At 43.7% G+C, this 19,644-nt stretch overlaps 2 protein-coding genes across 8 annotated transcripts in view; one reads left to right on the top strand and one right to left on the bottom strand.

Annotated features, from left to right (window-relative positions):
• Positions 1-719: 719 nt before the first annotated feature.
• Positions 720-9,971, bottom strand: nfx1 (nuclear transcription factor, X-box binding 1). The gene is made up of 23 exons (XM_031850514.1): positions 9,714-9,971; positions 8,138-9,058; positions 7,789-7,950; positions 7,428-7,505; positions 7,128-7,233; positions 6,803-6,874; positions 6,526-6,665; positions 6,332-6,431; positions 6,025-6,242; positions 5,494-5,591; positions 5,359-5,389; positions 5,200-5,282; positions 4,757-4,865; positions 4,444-4,563; positions 4,280-4,359; positions 3,970-4,200; positions 3,536-3,609; positions 3,342-3,443; positions 2,819-2,956; positions 2,644-2,710; positions 1,382-1,527; positions 1,186-1,290; positions 720-1,085 (listed from the first exon to the last, which is right to left on the bottom strand). The coding sequence occupies exons 1-23, from the start codon at positions 9,784-9,786 to the stop codon at positions 1,010-1,012; spliced, it is 3,330 nt and encodes a 1,109-aa protein (XP_031706374.1). The 5' UTR covers positions 9,787-9,971; the 3' UTR covers positions 720-1,009.
• A 1,823-nt stretch (positions 9,972-11,794) lies between these two features.
• Positions 11,795-19,644, top strand: part of asap1b (ArfGAP with SH3 domain, ankyrin repeat and PH domain 1b) — a 47,664-nt gene continuing 39,814 nt past the window's right edge. For all 7 annotated transcript variants that reach the window (XM_031850542.1, XM_031850539.1, XM_031850536.1 and 4 more), the window contains exon 1: positions 11,795-12,460. In XM_031850542.1, the coding sequence (XP_031706402.1) occupies positions 12,335-12,460 (126 nt within the window). In that variant the 5' untranslated portion in view covers positions 11,795-12,334. The remainder of the gene's footprint in view (positions 12,461-19,644) is intronic.

Here is a 19,644-nt window from a genome sequence, read left to right as displayed (position 1 = left end):
TTTTTGGGTGAGGTTTCCAAATTAAGGGCTTAAGGACAAAGTCTTGTATGCTGTACAGATTGTAAAAACCCTTTAAGGCAAATTTGTGATAATGGGCTCTATAAATAAAATAGACTTGGAATCTTTCAATTTAGGCTGTACGATTGAAACATCGCTTGCAGGTGAACTTAGCCCAATGTTCTTGCATAAAAATGGCACAAAAGATATAGAAAGAAAAGAACGGGTCAGTTCAGGAGCGTCTTCAGGTCTATGTCAGAATATTAGTGTCAGCATCTAAACTCTTTTAATACCTCTCGGGCTGCAGACTGAAGCGGTCCATCAGCTAGAGAACAGGTTCAAAACCATCGCGCTGAGCAGCATCCTCCCTGTTTATGAATCCCTCACGTCCAATAAGTTCTGAAACTGACCTCAACTTTGAATTCCTTGAGGTTTTTACCAAGGAAGAGGTTTTTTTAGAAAGTGCAGCACAATATCTGGGTCACAGCCGTGTTTCCACACAAAGCCTTCTTACCGCAGTGCAGCCCACTCCTACCCACCCACAGACTCAATCAGCAGAGGTCCACTATGGAGGCCTTGGCTCAACACCAGCAGATATCCCACTGCTGGAAATGTTCTCCAGCTCAACCTGAAGAAGCATCTACTGTTGAGTCGTGAGCTCGTTTTATGAGTGATTGAATATTGAAGCCGACGCATTAAATTAGACAATTGTGTCCTTTAAATAAGGAAGAATTTACTTTTTATTAAGTTGGGTTCAGGAACTGGCTGCACACAAAGGAGGCAAAAAAACACTCAGAAGCTTTTCAAAATGATCCGTGCAGAGCCCAATCAACTTTAATTAATATCGAAATTCAACTCCTCCTCCTCCTCCAAGATAAAACAAGCGGGTGTTCCCAAACTTAACTATTTGATTATGAAGCCACAAATGAAATAAGGTGATTCAGACGTTTTGGCAGATTGATGTTCATGAGTAGATCCTGAGGTTTCTTCTTATTAATATTTTGGCCTCATTTCAGTCCTGGACATCAAAATAATCTATCACAGGCTCTTCTTTAACCATCTTCGACCAGGTGCCTCCGCTGGCGGCCCTGAGAGGAGAATCAAGAGGAAAAAGTGTCATCAGCAGACGGTTAAATGTGAAATCTAACATTAACAACAAGAGCAAACAGTCCAAAGAGGAAGTCCTACTTGCTGCTGTGCTGTTTGATGTGAGCGATGGGGGGAGGGGCCCTCGCAAACGTCTCTCTCTCTATCAGTGATGTCAGGGTTGAGTTTGGACAGGCGGACTTCCCCCTGAGAAAATTAACAAAAGACACAAATTCTTCAAATCCACAGCCAACATTTTCTAATTTTTTGTATTATTACCGTTTGAATAGAGTCTCACTTTTGGGCTGTGATGACCACGTTGCGTTTGGGCTCGCTGTCGTAGCTCACGCTCTCCACGGTGTAAACCTCGGCCAGCTCGTGGATGATCTTGCGGTGCTCTCTGTTCATGGGGGGGAAACAGTGGCTCCTCTTCGGCTGTTTTCCCTGCAAACACCAGCACCGCATGAGCATTAGGAGTTCATACAGAAAAGCATTACAAAAGCTGCTTCCCGCTGCCCTCCAGCTACACTGGGAGTTACTGTTTCCATCACTCAAATACATCGAAAAATCTATCCTGGAATAAAGTGGGAGGTCGGGACCTCTTGATACAACGCAGAGCGAGATAATTAACAGGACGGGAAAGAAGGAAAAACACAAAGTCTGACTAATGCTCTTGTGGCTGAATCCCTAAAGCCAAGTTAAACAATCTGAAGAACCTTCACAGAGAAGTGGAGGCTGTTATAGTTCACATGAATTCACATGGAATGGGTGTGATGTGCGTGGGTGTCCACATACGTATTCCACCTGACTTTTTATACTAGTCTACCAGATATGGAGAGTTTGGGAAAACTACAACTGGCATAAAACGGACCCACTTCCTCTGCCACAAGCTAGCGAGAATCAAGTCAGTACAGATGCAGCAAATACGATAAAACCGTTCAGAAGCAGACTCTGTCCCCATGATTCATCGTTCCAAAAAGAGATCCAGCTGGTCATAAACAATACATTTTTACATTTAGCACAGAAACCAGAGCAGCAGTGACCTCGACAACCTCGCGCCTGTAAGGCTCGATGCATCCAACGAGACTATTTTTCTAGCTGCCCCATGAGGAACCTACTAATTTAGTCTGGCTTGATACTAAAGAGGCTCCGCCGTCCTGTCAGAAATCTACAAGCTACCACAGCCGGTTCTTGCAGGTCCACATGGAGAATTGACCCGAGCTCAGAAATAGCTGAAAATACAACAACCAGGCCAGAAACGTAGAAAATAAATATCATGACAATAAAAATAATGCAAGTTGTGAGTTTAGATGGCTCTTGTTTTGCTCCAGCTGTTCCAACTCTGCCTCACAGCGTTGTATCTGAACTGACATGAAATGAGTTTCCTTGGGGTCAATTAAGTGCCATTTGTCGTTATGCAAATGAAAAACCAGTAGATGCTTCGTTATTGAGAGTTGATAAGTTAAGGTTGTCAATGTGCAGGAAGAAGAGAGACGAGTGGGCTCACAACACAGCCAGCAGAGGGAGCACATCAAACCGTCTGTACTCGTCTCATCTTACCTTATTAGCAAGCTCAACAAGATTCTTGATCTCCTCTTCTACCTCGGTGACAAATTTCAGGTCTTTCCTAAAAGAGAGGAGGAACAGAAGAACGTCTGTATTTTCTGTCCGTGGGGAACAAACAAGATGGCCGGCAATAAACGCGGTAAAACAGACGGAAGCGTAAAAGTCGGACCTGGCATCGTCTTTGAGGCTGTCGCTGTATACAGAACTAGAGCGGGCGTTGAAGGGGTCAGAAGATAAGTCGATCTGCAACGCCTCCGCCAAGCGCCTGTTTCTCTCCAAGGTAGCGCACTCTTGATCACAGTCAAGCCTGAGAAAACAAACCGGATGAGTTGCACAAACACGCAGGCAGATCTCAAATCACATCTTCACGTTTCACTCCTCGTTTCTTTCTTTGTTTGCCGTCTTAAAATGCTTCTTATGAATCACCGGATAGTTCCGAGTGGCTGATGTAATACATTAAATGCATTGCCTCTGATTGATTGATTTAAATATTAATGCACAAACAAAAAGTAATCCCTCATAGTAAACAGGAAATCAATTTCTATGCAGAGGACTATTTAAATAATGTTTTATTATTGATTGAAAGAAAACAGCATCGTGCCTCGCGGTTGTACTAAAACCACTGCAGAGAAACATGCCTCGCTTCCTCAAACACTCCACACCAACGGCGTTGGCCACACCCTGCTGAATACCTGGTCTGCTTGAGCTCCTTCTTAGTGAGGAGCGGGCCGATGTCCATCGACTCGCCGAGCTGCATGTCAGACAGTTTACTGGCCATGGCGATGGCTGCATACCTGGTGGCGCAGAGGGATCAAGGGACGTTTCAAAAAACGCACTCACATTCAAAAACATCCAAACAGCCGAGCACGGAGACGGTTTAACTGACCTCTGGTATGAAGTGGTTGCCTCTGTGCAGGCCACCGTTTCCTTTCTTCGACCGCAGTCGCATTGTAGAGCGACCTGTGAAAAGGAAGAATCAGACTCCCACCGGTAGTGTTTCACATGCACTGGAATCGACTTCAGGCTTTTTGTAAGAAGACAAATATGTCACTTTGTGGTTTGGTGCTGCTCGTGTGAGACATTCCTGCAGCTGTGAAAGTTCTCATTGTTTGTTGAGCTTTTGAGTTTGGAGGACTGCCACCGAAATGTTATTACTTGATCCCAAGTGAACTATTTATGACAGTTGCACACTATTAGAGCAGCTTGCACCGACATGTGGCTAACAGGAACAGAAAGAATACACATCTGTACTGAACACAACGACAATCTGCGCAGACTTTGCAACCCATGTTTCTGCTGCTGGGAGTCCAGCTGGTGTACCTTGGCGCTGCAGGTGGTGCGTGGGCAGCTGCTGCCTTTGTGACAGGGAGCGAAGCACGGGTGGCCACAGTCTGGACGCGGCAGTGCGCACGGCTGCAGGCAGCTGCCTCCCCCCAAACACTCGCTTCGGTGGCAGATCCGTCGGCAGCGGTGCATCTCACACGGCAGCGTTTTGTTACACGTCAGGCCGCAGGAGATGTCTTGCAGATGACATGCGATGTTGCTGCGTTGCTGCGGGCCAAAGAGAAATACTTTAAATCACAGGAATATAAAGAAAGTAAAACGAGTTATGCAGCTCGGGGGACGTTACCTCGTGCTTTCCCATGCACCATTTCTGAGTGAGGTACGTGCAAGGCGGACACTTGTCTTCACTGTGGCAGTTGTGGAACACTAAATGAGAGATAAATGTTAGGATTCTCATTTATGGTTTAGAACTGCAGTGTGAACGTTTGCTCTTTTTTTCTATTATCTCACCTGGGTGGTCGCACTCGTGTCTTCTCGTGCACATGCTTTTGCACTCTGGTGGCTTTGTGCCACAGGGGATTGGCGGGTACAAGACAGTGAGTCCACAGTGACACGCCAGCTCATCAAAACCTACAAAACAAAGGAATCACAGGAACACAAGTCATAAATCATGGCACATTAATGTCAAGACATAACGCCACAGAGGACAGAAAAACTATGCAACAATGTCAAATGACTTTTTTTATTGTTTTTCGAATGGCAGGATGTGGTTCCTCTGAGACTTGGCTCATGAATACAGTGCTGTTGGAGCTGCAGGACTCACTGGACTGCCAGCAGGGCTCACAGTTTCCACGGTGGCAAGAATCCTGGCAGCGGTGGAGGCCACAGTTGAGCTTGTAGCCGCAGATCAGAGGACACTTGTGCTCCACGTTCTGGACGGACAGACAGAAACCAGTGACACCACCTATAGCCTAGCGCTGCCCCAATGACAACACTTTTATCGCCATTTTGATTCATTGTATTAAACACTTTATCAGACGCATGTGTCATCTCCAGATGTGTCGAGCTTGCATGAAAAACTCACATAAAAGTGATGATTGTAATACTTTAATTTAGTTTAGTATGTATTCGTCAGGTTAACTTGCCTACAGTGCTTATAATGGATGTTCAGCAGTATAAAAACCAGCATATTTTCAGCTCTTTTGCCATTTCTCAACTTCTTAACTTCTACGTAGAGTCACTGAAACAGAGTCACTGGATACTCACCACACAACACAGCTCGCCGCACTTGTGTCGGCCGCAGGAGCGTTTCTTGTTGCAGCGCTTCTCACAAGTGAAAACGAGCTCTTCTAGAATAGAAAGAGCCAGAGGTGAAATACCAGACAATGCAAGTAGATGGTGACCTCACATGTGTTTAAATCTCACCTTCTTTTTGGATCGTTGCACATGGGACCTCCTGAAGAGCAAAGGATTCTTTTTAAGTTCTTTGATATCATAAATAAAGCATAACCAATGACAGCGATGATAAATGATAAACGTTCTGCTGAGGTTTCTGCCTACCTTGGTCTTGGAGCCACATCTGCATCGGATAGTGGAGGTCAGGCAGCAGGGACCACAGCTGTCCTCATGGCACATCTTCTCACACAGATGGATGGTGTCTGAAATAAACAAGGATATTTAAGTCCTGACAAAGTGTAAGAACAACGCACGCGAGCTCAACACAATGCACGTCCTGTCTGAACACACGAAATAAAATGATGTGAGGAAAAAGAACAACCTCAGCATATACAAGCAAATATAAAACCTTTTTACGGTCTTTAAATGTGGACGGATGAAGATAAAGCAGACAAACGAAACAAGATGTCTGACCCGGAATCTCAAATACCGAAATATTGCTACTTGACATTTTCAAGTTTTCATATCCTCCACCTGGTCAGTTTCAGATCTTTTGTGAGGGCAGCTTCACTTCCCTCCATTAACCTCTTCCACTTTGCTATGAGAAATTATTCAGAATCTAGTGGGAGAGTCTGAGGAACGTCGACGGGCAGACGCCATCTTTTGAAAAACACACACTTTGTCCGTCTCCCTTACCGCTGGAGCCACAGGCCAGGGGCTTGTTGCAGGTCTTCCCACAGGAGGGGATGGCATCAGAGCAGCTCCGGCGCTCAGAGTAGCCCAGCTCCAGGAGCTTGGCCAGCAGCGTCTGACTGCAGGCACACGTCTTCACCAGGCTCGGGGAGCGGGGACACGGCTGGCACGGGCCGCGGTGGCACTCCAGCTGGCACCGGTGAGTTTCGCAGTTCAGCATCCTGAAAAGGGAGTGTGAGGCAGTGGTGGGAACTGTCCAACTGAGGCTAACGGAGGACGGACGTCATTAGTGACACGAGGTCAGACTTACTTCCCGCATAATTTTTGACAGGAGAAATGTCCCGAACCATCGAATCCGTCTTTATCTGTGCCGCACAGGACTTCACGAGCGGTGACGCCACAGTAGCACCCTAAAGACAATAAAAACAGGAGAAACCAGGTCAAATCAAAAGACAAACTTTTATCTGTCAGAACATTGTATGGAGCTGCCAACATGAGACTCACCCTGCTGAACTTGCAGCTGGCAGGGTTGACACGCCCCACTGTGGCACACCTGGGTGCAGGTGTGTTTGGCACAGTTGAGTAAGGCAGCACACGCCGCGTTACACCGGAGCGCTGCACCCTGGCCACAGCGCATTGGTTGACTGCAAAGATAAAGTTCTATCAATACTGGTGTCAAAAACACAGATAACAGAAAAGGAAGCAATCTCTTTGGGTAAACAGATAAACACACAAAGACACACAGATAGAGAGGAGCAAACAGGATTCAAAGGTAGCGGACCTGGTCTTCCCACAGATACAGGATTTCGTTATGAAGGCGGGACATTGTGGACAAGGTCCAGGGTGACATAAGCTGAAGGGAGACACAGAAAATACTGTTTAACAAAAATACTCTTCAGGAGAATTAAATACACAGACTGTACTATTTAAATTATTTAAATACATCCTAAATCTGTACTTCATTGGAATTATCACAACATATTAAACACAAAATTGTACTTCTTGTGTATCATTGGTAGAGTTAGATTCCCAGTTACGATAAAATTATAGACTTTAGGATTGCATCTAATAATAATACTAATAATCCTGTGATTTTTAAGGCTCACATGTTACAGGGGTGGTTGCAGTCCGCTCCGCTTCTTTTCTTCCCACACATGTCACCACAGCTGTGGGGGATCTCAGTGCGCTGCCACTCTGGGTTTGTCACTTTACCTGCCAATCAAAAGTTGAATAAAAAGAGTGATGACCTTGTTTTACTCACTTTCGGTGAAAGACTTGATTTGCTTTAAACGGGGGAGAAAAGAAGTCTCACAAGAACAAATTATACATTCAATTATCCAACCGGACAACTAATAAATCACTACTCATAAAATGTATTTAATTGCATGAATGAAACAGTCACTCACCACAGAAGCAGGTGTAGGAGGTCGGTTGTTTCGGTGCAACATTCTGGCAGGCCGGACAACGCCAACCTTCAGCCGATTCTGAGAAACAGCATGTTTTAATAAAAATATATATTGTTTATATAAACTTTCCATAAAGACAACAACAGATATTCCCTCTGGACTCCAAACTGCAATGTGATACAATATATTGTTGATGTAGCAGGAACTTCAAAGCCTTTTTGTTAATGGGGCCACAGCGTCTAGCTATTGTCCATTCACACAACAGCGTTATGCATTACGCTGTTGTTTCGTAGCCTCACAGAGACCACCATACTGAGGCCGGAGTGTGAGTCAGGGCTGTGATGTAGTTTAAGGGTTGTACCGTCTGCCTGGGAGGCCGGGGATCGAGCCCACTTCTTGATGCAGTTCAGGTGGAAGACGTGGAAGCAGCTCAGGCAGCTCCACACCGGGGCCATGCAGCGGATGACGTCACAGCAAACCATGCACTCATACTTCTCCTCAGACAGCTGTTCGATCAGACACCCTGTGGAGGGAAGAGTTGAGAAAAGATTCTTTAACCTCAAGAACAGGCAGCTCCAATATTCATTTTGGATACCGCCAAATGACGCGAGATGTCTACTGTGAGTGGTAGAGTTATGTTGGCGTCCCGTAATATTACAAATATAGTAAACAACTCTTTCTATACGAGTTTACAGGAGTTATGGTCTAACCTGTCTGCGTCTCCTTGCTCTCTGGCACCTTGTCCCAGCTCCTCTGGCCTGGCCTGGGGTTCTGATGATGCGTTGTTCTTCTCCCTCCTCTGGCCTGAAGGGGTGTGTGTCGTCCTGAGCCACGTCCAGCTTTACAGGCAGCATCCTGAGAGGATCTGCCATAGTCAGAGTCATCCTGGACACTGGCCCCCCTCTCTGAGCGAGTTTCCTCTTGAGGTGGTAATTTGGGCGGTTTAATTGGCCCCTGACGTCGTTTTACCTCGGCATGTTTCCTCTGATGATCATCGTGTTGATAGTCTGGACCTGTCCTGCTCCTCTGACTTCTTTCCCTGATGTCTAAAGAGGGGTTTTCTCGTTTGGCGTCGTTTGATCTCTGACCTTCTCCTGCAGCGTTCTTCTCTTTTAAGCGAGTACTCTTTTCAGTTAGTGGTCCTCTCCACTGCTCCTGGCTAAACTTCCTGGCTCTTTTAGCCCCGGCATCTGGGTCCTCGCTGGTTTGTTCAAGAATCCCACCTGCATCTTCTCTTCGCCAGCTGCGTCCATCAGGTCCATCATCCATGAGATGTGCCCGAGAATGAAAACCTCCGGCACCCCTGTTGTTAGCACTATATGGGCCAAAGTCACCTCCGGCTCTTTGGCAACTGGAGCCATTTACACCTCTATTTCCATCTCTCCTCCCTCTACCTCTGCCTCGCCTCCTGGCTCCATCCTCTCCCTGGTAGTGAGGCTGCTGATGCGATGCATAATCTGAATTATCGTGGCTAAATGGGGGTTTAAAGCCCTGATGAACGTGTCCGTATTGTTGAGGAGGATCATAACTATTCAGGTTTCTGTCATTGGTGTATCTGGACCGGCCTCTTCTGGATTTGTGCGGATATTGTTTTTGGTGCGACGCCTCATCTGGATTGAGGTCAGGTGGGTCTGCAAACAGAGAAAGTGACAACGTTAAAAGCCTAAAGCTTTGTGTATGATAATGCAGCTACAGTAAATATGCTACAAAGACGGAATGAAAACATGATGATCCATGATTCACCGGTCAATTACTGTGTCTTTAAATCAGTCTACAACCAATAATTCTCTACCAGAGCCCAAAATAATGTCTTAAAACTTACATAATGCAGTATGACCAACACAAATAAACAAAGTAACTCAGCAATTCAGCATTTTGCTGTTGATTTACTACTCAATCACAACCCAAGCTTGGGTTATGTAGCCAGCAGTTATAGCACAGGCTACTAACATTAATAACTAAGCTAACAATCATAAATAATGGATCACAGGTCAGGTGTAACGTTGGCTTACAAAGTTCAATGTCACGTGATGTCTACGGATAGCATGACCACAGTAACGTTAAAGGCTGACGTCACGTTAGCCTTCAGCTCGCTAATGTTAGCTGAACGTTAACGTCAGCTAATGCAACCAAATGAGCTTATTTACCAAATAAAGAGTGTGTAAAACGATAGAAAGCATGTTTGATCAGGCGGTCTATCGTTACAGAACAATTAAGTTAAATTTGGACATTAAGAACTTGTTTTTCCCCTGTATGGACACGTTCTTTCGACAGCATGCTAGTTACCTGAGGAGCCCTCAGCCATTCGGTTTGAACTCTGGTTATTTCTACTCAAGTTTGAGGCCAACATGTGAGACATGTGCCAACATGTGGGAGATGACAACCGTGTCCAGGTACTCGGCAACAGTATCCACTTCTTCACTCGTCTTCTGGTTGTTAAAACCTGAGACGAACTCTCTAAAAACAGCAGCAACAATCTCCTACCTTCAACTCACTTTATCACACTAGCTTAAAGCTAACGCAAGCTACGTTACGCTAGCTAAAGCAGAAGCTAGCAAAAGCGGAACTTCCGGTCAGTGTTTTTCAAAGTAAAGGTAAACAGAATTCAAATAACCGGACATAAAATACTTCCTTCTACAGAAACTCTATTTGATACCATTGTGGTTTTGAAACTATAGTTTGGAATATGACTGAGTCCGGCTTATGGGTATAATATTAATTTGTGAGGACAACCCATTCAAGGCATAATAATAAATTGGACAGAAAATAATACTAGTGAACGGCCACAAGGTGGCGCTCCATGTTTGGATTAGTACAATATGGAATAGAGAGGCTTCTCTAGTGGAGAATAGTGGGTGAAATCGAAATAAGTCTAAAAATATTAACATATACTTCATAATTTTGCATGTTTCTGTGTTTTCTATGGTAACTGTTTTAAAATGTGGGTATTTAAAAAGTAGTAGTGGGTGTTGTTAGGCTGCTCTTTGAGTGCACTTAATATGATTTTACAAAATATATTATATATAACAACCTAAGCAACTATTTAGGATAAATCATGACTTCTGTGGTGAGAATAAGGCTTAATATCTCTAAGATTTTGAAGGTATTAAGACACACAGCTGTGAAGTTGGTTTAAAAAAGGAAGTAGTATATGTTACTTTGTGGCAAATATCTGTTTGTGTATTATAATACACATATTGTATTACATGTGTTTGACATATTTCCTTATTTCTGGATGCAAACCTTCTTCCCTTGAGGACAATGGCGTTTTAAATTAATTAAACTGAACTGGATTTATTTTAAAAGGACAAAAAGATTTATCACACAGACAATGACATACTTTATAAATTCATAAAATGATTCTTTAGACACCTACATGGCATTAATACATGAACACTAACTTAATACACAGAAAACAATTTTTTTCATGTGACATTCAGCTGAACTAAATTGAAATAAACTCATCTGACAGTAGGGGACACTAGTCCAAACTCACTAAAACCAACTGTTCAGTTTTATCAGCTCATGCCTATGATAGGCTCATATTCTTCTGACGACACTCAAGATTATAAATATAATAATAATTATAAATATATATCCTTCTAGTTGTCGCTTCAAGTCAAACAAACGAAACGTTAATGTTTATTTTGTCTGTAAATCGTTGTTTTCTGCGGTAAGCAGGCCTTCAGTGGTGCGGGGCTCTAGATTCCAGATCACGCATGCGCTGAGTGACATCTCGGCCCCCGTCGACCGGGCGAAGTGGGTGGAAGAGTTGCGTCAAGTTGCCACCAATATGAACAAAATGCCGTAAAATAGGTAGTTTGTTTTCAAAATAAAAGAGTAAGACTACATCGTGAGGACAGCGTTCTGCTTTTTGTTAAAACATTACATTATGATACAAATGTGATTATATATCATCAGAAGCTCCTTACATTTAGTTTTTTAAATTTCAAATTAATCAATTAATTGTAGTACAATAGCTACAATTATGTGTCAATATTGTATTAAACCGGCTGATTATTAGTCCTTATTAGTCTAAAATGTGCTGAAGTTTGAACACATTTGCCATTTAACCACTGAATCCTGGGCAATACTAACAAAATGTGACAAAAGTTGACATCTATTTAAAAAAAATAGTCGATAAAATTGAATTTGTGCAACAAATGGGTTTTCTAAAATAATTACATTTTGCAGACTTATATGTTCATTGGCCTGCTTTATGTGACAAGGGGAAACATATGTATATATATATTGTTTTTTTAATGAAGACGTCTATACTCATTTGGGGATTAACAAATTGAAGTCACCCCGGGGTCTTAGTTTGAAAACCTTCACCGGAAATGAGATCATTCTTTCCAGCTAGCTTGACCCTAGCTCTGAGAAAGCTCGAGCGCGGCCGAGCAGGAGAGAGTGGCAGTGAATGTGTCTGCGGCAGCCTTTTAGCGTTAAAAAACCACAAACTACGGCCGGAGAAAGGAGGACCAAATCCCGCTGCAGCGAGAGACGACCTCGGCAGACCACATGGACTATGATAGAATCTAAACAGAGGCTGGTAACGGTGCGCTGTTTGGACGACAAGCGGTTTATTGAACATCTGTAGAGCATATAATGAGGGCATCCGCTATTCTTTACGGTGGTTTTTCCTCCGAGGTTTAGTTATAGACGCAGAGTGACACTATTTATACGTGCATCGCTTTTAGACATCCTCTCGAGGAAAAAGACGCGCCGAGGGAACACATCCTGCAGACATTTAGTTAATTCCCTGCAGTGAAGTCATCTGAGAAGAAGACACGTCTTAATCATCTCTAGTTTAACACAGTTTCGCGAGGAAAATCGGCATTCCCCTTCCATCGGCTCCTCTTGTGGGCATTTCCCCCCTCCCTCCCCACCAGCCACCAGTTTAAAGGATGCCGGATCAAATATCGGTGTCCGAGTTTCTCTCGGAGACGACAGAGGATTACAATTCCCCGACAACATCCAGCTTCACCACCCGGCTGCAGAGCTGCAGGAACACCGTGAATGTGCTGGAGGAGGTAAGGCCACGGTGTCCGCCTGCATGGATGGATGGATGGATGATTGAAGACGCCTGATTAAACAACACCAAATACTATATTATTATATTAAAAAAATGCATATTTAAAGCACATACAACAGGTTTTTACATGGTGGAATGCAGTTTATATACATGCAATCAACCCTAAATTCACTGGTTTCAGTTTAAAATCCCATTAGAGGCCCAAATGCATTATTGTGTCGCAACAGAAAATAAAATAATTGCACCTGTTGAGCTGCAGTTGCTGTGAAAGTGCATTTTTTTATTGAACCTGATGGCAAAAAATGTGCATTTCCCGCCCCCCCCCCCTACACACACACACACACACAGACAGATAGTTAGTGCAGAGCTGGTGCATGTAGGTGACCTCTCATCCTGTGGATCTGCTGCTCCTTTCTTACCAGATATGTGGAGTAATAATAGAGGGTGGGTGGATGTGTAGGCAATAGGAGGATGTGCACTCAGGCCTGCAGCTCTCTCTCTCTGTGTTCACAGTTACATAACTCACAGCTTCAGAGCATGCTGCCAGGCTGTGGCACTGTGTGTGTGACAGAGAGAGAGAGAGAGAGAGAGACCTTCCCCAGTCACTGGCAGTCAAATCTGGATTTAACTGTCAGGATTATAGAGATTCCCCGCTCTCGTATAGGCCAGATTTGTGTTAAAAAATGCAATATTTATCCTCAAAAAAGTGAAATGCGGTGCAGAAACACACCCAAAGTCACACTCTGTGATGCTGTGTCACCTTCGATCGTGTGTGTGTGTAGGGGGGAGAGAGTAATCGGGCCAGGCAGGTGGGTTGCTATATGTGTGTGTGGGTGGGTGTGTTTCCCATCTCCCCACCCCCGACCATCATCCTTCCTGCTGCGATTAACTGGAGCATCAAACCAGGGTGGCGCACACCTTCTCCGTTGTCCGCTAACGCCAAAATGTGACCTCATTTCCTGCTTTTAGCTGCAGACGTGAATGACGTCAGACTCACAGTCTTTAGTGTAATCTGTCATGTGAGACAGACACCAAATGGGGTTTATTTGTGACTAAATAACTGTACAGGTCACATGTAAACAGTACAAGATGAGCAGGACAGTAACCAGATATGTTTGTTTAAAGGGAAAGAGCACAGGCCTAGTCCTCTCTTCGACGTATTAACAGCCACTTCAACAAACCGTCCGTGCTATCCATCACTTCTATCTTTTACAAGCCTATTATATCATGATGACAAAAAAAAATCCACCAAAACAGGACCAGGGCCGTGTTTATTCTCCACTCTGTGTCTGCTGACTGTAACGAGGGAATGGCTCGCATCATGAATCACCTCTCTGGCTCCGTGCCTCTGAACCCAGAGACTGCAGCAGCACAAACGAAAAACATCTGGTCGAGAAAAGGGCCGCCATGTGCGCCGGGCTTCGGTAGCCACTCTGGAATTTTTTTTTTTTTTTTTTTTTTTTTTTTTGCAGAGATCACATGACAGGGATGACCATTATGCTGGTACCAAAGAGCGGGCTAACACACTCTCCGGTGTTTTAAACAAAAGGCTGAAACATTTAGGGCGAGGATAGTCGGGGGAAACACCCAGCAGACAGCCGGCCTAAAGATGAATACGGTTAGATTAGTGTCTGTTTAGTAAAATTAGCTTCCCCGTTTGATCCCTGCATGGACATGTAAGGGCTCACTTGCATCATGCACACAGAGCCGCTGCAGTAAAACGGCCCTCGGCATCATTTTGCCTGAAGACGAGTTTGTTTAAAATGTCCCGGGGTCCGAGTTCCTGCCCTCAAACTTAAACCATTCAGTCCCTATTTCCCCCCCCCACGAGTCACTTCCTCAGTATGTTGACTAGGTAAATTATGCAAAGGTACGGCTTGAATATTTAATGCTGTAACTTGAGGGGGTGAGTTGACCTGCAGGATTGTTCAAGTTATCTGCCGGTGCAAATAAAGAAAGAAAGCGGCATCATATCGTCCTTACTCATCAATTATTGATCCGCGCATAATGACACAGAAGTATTCACCAGTCAACAACGAGCAGCACGGTGGACAGATGAAACCTTCACAGTAACCTTCCTGGATCGAGATCGGGCCGGTGTGAATGTGTGTGTGGGCGGCGGACTGGAAGCCGTGTTGGTATGTGTTGTGGGGTTTTATTTTGTTGTCATCTTTGGTGCTGAGCAGCCATTGTTGTGTTTTTCCACTGCATTTCCCAGAAATCTGTGGGAAGTTGTTAATGGTGATCTCATTTGTTCATCCAGATTCCAGAGATTATAGCTGCAACTAACTTTTCCATTATTGATTGTCGTCTTACAATTGGTGGTCCGTGGTATTTAATTAACAGTGATATGAATGAGAGAGAGGCAGTTAACTCTTTTAGGTTTTTGACTGTGGAACCCAGAAATGTATATTGATGGAAGCAAACGGATGACATTGTCGGTCGGTTGGTTCGTCAAACAGCCAAAGATTGCCATAGATTTCTGTTTAATTCCTGCTCCTAGCTCTTTATTTCTCATATCTTAGTTGGCAGACCGCCATGACATTTTGGCTATCAAAGGGAAAACCCCGTTTTGGTTTTTATGACCCTCTGACCTTTTCTTGAGTGCCATCCTCGGGGCACACGTAATATGTTTAGCACCATATCCACGATACTGACGAAACCTCAAGAATAGAAAGATTTCTATGGTTTATTTTGTAGTTCGTGACATCCACGAACATTCAGCCTCAGGCAGCATCTGCTTTCATTGTCTCTGGTGAAACCTGGCAGCTCATAAGTCAACCCAAAAAATGTTTCTGCACTCAAACGATGGATTATTTCTGCTGATAATGGTATTATACAGCTTTCCTCTATTGATTCTAGAAATACACATCTATTGTGTACAATGTGTATTGCCTCAGAACTTACTATATTACATAAAGTTATAAGGTAACCTCACTACATAATATCTTACAGTAAGTATTAGTTTGTTATATTTAAAGTATAGTTTGAGCTTTTGTGGTTGTGGAATTGTTTTGTTTTCTAGGAGATTGTCCCTTCAGTTAATTAGCAACACAATAAATTAGAGCTGCAATGATTAGTCGTATAATTGATTAGTTGGTTGGAAAATCGATAGGCTACTATACAGGAAATCAATTCATTATATAATATTATTATATTAAGTTATTATTTCAGCAAAGCTATCAACCATTCTTGGGTTGCAGATTCTTTAACGTGAGAATTTGTTGCTTTTCTCAGTTTTACGTCATAATAAACGGAATATTTTTGAGTTTGGAACTGTTGGTCGGACAAAAGGAGACTTTCAAAGTCTTGTTTCAGGATTTTCTGACACTGATCGACTTAATGATTAATCAAGGAAACAAACAGCACATTCGTTGATCATGAAAGAGTTAGTTGCAGCTCTACGGCAGACGATAACGGCGAAGACCAAAGAAGAATAAACACAATAGCAAAGCAGCAAATCTGACATTTGCTGGTATGAAAATGAATTCCCCGCTTTCTCTTATTTAGCTAATATTAGCGGCTTGTTATCCCCCCCCCCGTGGGGTGTTTATTGTCTCCCGCTCCCCCCCACAGATGGCCCTTTACGTCACTGGGTTAGCTCTCCTAAAGCACATAGAGCCACAGCAGCAGCAGCAGCACAAGGGAAACCCTCACTGCATTGGCATTCCTTTGAGCGCGCCTCTCGCACCACATCACATGGGCCGCACCAGAAGAAATGTTGACTTTTCACAGTCATTCTATTCAAGCATGGCTGGGCTTGACCTAATAGGCAGAGGCCTTTTATATTCTTTATATTTACGTAACGGCCTTTTCAGTCGCCGCATGTTGGGCTCGAGACACTTTCGATGCCCTCCTGTATTTGAAAAGAAGAAGAAGAAGCTGAATGAGGAATTTTGTTCCAAACCACTGTGCACGTCGTTGCCTGAAGTCGTCAGAGATTTATTCAAAGATAGCAAAACATCTAGTTTTATAAAATGTCTCTTAGATGTTGCCAGGAAGGGAATTAACATTCCTCTCATTCTTTTAGAAGCTTTAAAGTTTATTCTCGTCAATTTATACGAGTACGTGTCACTCCAGTCAAACGCTGGAGGCCTCATTTAGGAAGAAGCTCGTCTCAAAGGTGCCCTGTGGAGACTGTAGAACTAGTGAAGATGTCCATGGGATACACATGCGGAAATGCATATGAGGCGGTAATGTGCTGTAAAAGCCAGCAAAGCACGAAGAAATAGGACCAACAAGACCAACCGTACGCTCATTGTCTTTCTTTTGGGAGGGGGGAGGACAGATGGCAGGTTAACAGTATACGCCATACTAGAAGTGTGTGTACTACTGTATCATCTGAACGCTGGGAACCTGAAGATTAAATTGAGATGAAGCTCAGCACTGTGTGTCAAGTTCTACTAAATCAGGTCAAAGGACCCCAGTGAATATGGTCATGCCAGTTTTTCACCAGCCAATATTTAGAATACCTTCAGAGCCTCATTTACCATCTTTCACGACAAGCTAGCAGGACATGGTTGGTACCGTAGTTTCATATGATTACCTTCACTCTAAAGCCGAGCCTGCTACAGCCCCTGTTTGGCCGAGGACGTCCACGTCCGCCAGGAGTGAAGACAAAACAAAAGACCATATGTATATGATTTACGAGTGAAACATGTTGAAAAAGAACCTAAGGCGTTGACCATTTTTGTTTCTGATAAAACATCCATGGAGTAAAAATCTACTGCGAGTTAGTTTTTGTTTCACTGAAGCTGTTTCTTCTTGGGTTCGACATGTTCACAGTGTTACAAGTTAATAGTCAAAATTATAAGTATTTATTTTATAATAGTTCATAATATGATGAGTTTGTATTAGTAACAGATACAGTATTTGTTGAATATCATCGTTTGTCTGTAAAGCACCTGAGGCCGTCTCGTTGACGCTGTCATGTGAGCGTTTATTCTCGTCACATGTAACATCTGGTCCACCAGCAGGGAGCTGGTCGTAACAATATCGACACGGATAACAGATATTATTTGTTTTGTTCATTAAGCCTTAGAGCATTTTCAAAGCTTACGTGTTTCGCTTTTTGGGGAATATCTTGTGTTGCACCCTTAATTAAATCCAAATACTGTAGATGAATTGGTTCATGGATTATTTAGCCTCCGTGGCTCCATATTCTGGACCTCTTTTTCCCCCCCCCCCCCCCCCACACCAAAAACAAGGCAAAAAGGATGAATAATTCAAAAGGTCAAGTTTTTTTTATTATCATACTTTGCTTTACATAACATAACTGAGCGCTGGCTATTTAAGGCTCCATCCACCAACATTTGCAACTAAGGAGCACAGCTGTGTCTTTTTTTATTTTATTCATCATTTGTCCCCCGTGTCACCAAACCCGGTGAATCATATGGTGCGAGAGAATGGGAGCGTTTTTTCGTCCCATGGCACCGTTACTCACATGACATCTTGTTCCAGTTAAACAAAACCAAAAGCAGTTAATGTGGTCATTTCCACTTTGTCAGTGCTCACTAAATGGTGTTTCAGAGATAACAGTGACACCACTGCTGTGATGTTTAATCTTTCTTGGATATCTTGTTGATGAAGTTACAACTTTATGACCCAATAATGACCTACATGCTTTATCTACCTTCAGTAAAGTAGTCAAACGGACGTATTTCTGTATAAAAAGGCTTCAGACTCAATCACATAGTGCTTGCTGCAGTCGGTAGGGCTGAAAAACACGTTCATGTCATCAATGGAGCTATTATACGGGGGTCAAGTGATGCTTATTGACCGCACAAGTCGAAAGGGAAGGAAAGAGAAAACACAAAAAGAGTGAAAAGACAGTAAAGGAAGTCAAAATGGCAGAAATTGTCAGTCTTTTGGAGAATTTCAATTTTCAAACTGCTTTGTTTGGCTGCTTCTTTGGGCTAGCAACTAATTAGCGGATAATGCAATAATGCAGGCTGAAGTGCGTTATGTAGCCTGTTAGCTTAGCCACTCTAGCACATGTAGGAGGCGAGACTCTGTTGTGTTGCTTGTTTTGGCGGCGTGTTTGCCGTCTGTGGCTGAAATCTGATAATCGGTCCGTGGGCCACAGCTGTTGGCCTACCTTCCTGCCACAGCTGCACTGCGTATATCATCAAGGGCTATTAGCCGGCAGCGGATTAGCCCCGCACCAGACTCTGCCCCGGCGCTCTGATCCCCCTGCTCTACCCCAGATTTAGACCAGGAAGAGTGGGTCAGTGTTCACATCTGTCTGCAGCGATCCTCACACGGATGGATGTCCGTGTCTTCCTCCATCAACAGCCATTTTGATCTCAGTGTGCCATCAATGCAGCTACTGTTACATTTCCATGACTGTAGAAATATGGTCTTATACGAATATGTTTTATTAGCCATGTTAGCAGTGTGGCTATACAGTAGAGATGCTAAAGTCTGTCGGTTGGTCTGTCCACCGCTTTGATTCAGACTGAAATATCTCAAAAACCGTGATATTGTTTGTTGTTGCATTCATGGTTCCCTGAGGTTGAATCCTACCCACTCTGGTGATCCTAAGACTCCTCCATTAGCACCACCAGCAGGTCGACATTCGTGATTTTGAGTGAAAAGTCTCGACAACTATTGGCTGTACTGCCATGAAATTTGGTACAGACGTTCCTATCCCCCTCAGGATGAACATCAGCATGTCAGCATTGTCATTGTGAGCATGTTAGCATTTAGCTCAAAGCACAGCTAGTTTAACTGAAATATTGTGTTGACGAACCGTCACTTTACATTCAAATATTATCACAGTATCAATGCCAATAAAACGGAGTGAAAAATATGATATATATTGACATATCGTGCAGATTTAAGACATCCTAACACAGAAGACAAAGCTACTCTTTCGGTTTGTGTCTGTACTTCAGCTGCATCGACACATCAACACCCACAGATTCCTCCTCTTCCTCTTATGTTCATCTTTTGCAGCTCTTCGTTTTTCTTCTTCTGTGCTTTTATGAGCGCAGTGCTAACATTGTTGCACTCACTGACTGCCCTGCAGAACCAGGAGACAGCATTGTCCTGTGATGACTGACTGTCTTGTTGTCGCCTGAGGGGTAAACAGTGCATCTCTCTTTGTGAGCTTTGATGGTGTTTGGCCCTGGACTGTGTGTGTGTGTGTGTGTGTGTGTGTGTGTGTGTGTGTGTGTGTGT

Source organism: Anarrhichthys ocellatus, unplaced genomic scaffold (assembly GCF_004355925.1).
Source record: "Anarrhichthys ocellatus isolate YVR2014 unplaced genomic scaffold, GSC_Weel_1.0 scaffold10, whole genome shotgun sequence".
Taxonomy (NCBI): Eukaryota; Metazoa; Chordata; class Actinopteri; order Perciformes; family Anarhichadidae; genus Anarrhichthys; species Anarrhichthys ocellatus.
The sequence above is the reverse complement of the archived record's forward strand: the minus strand, read 5'-3'. Positions and strand labels throughout refer to the sequence as shown.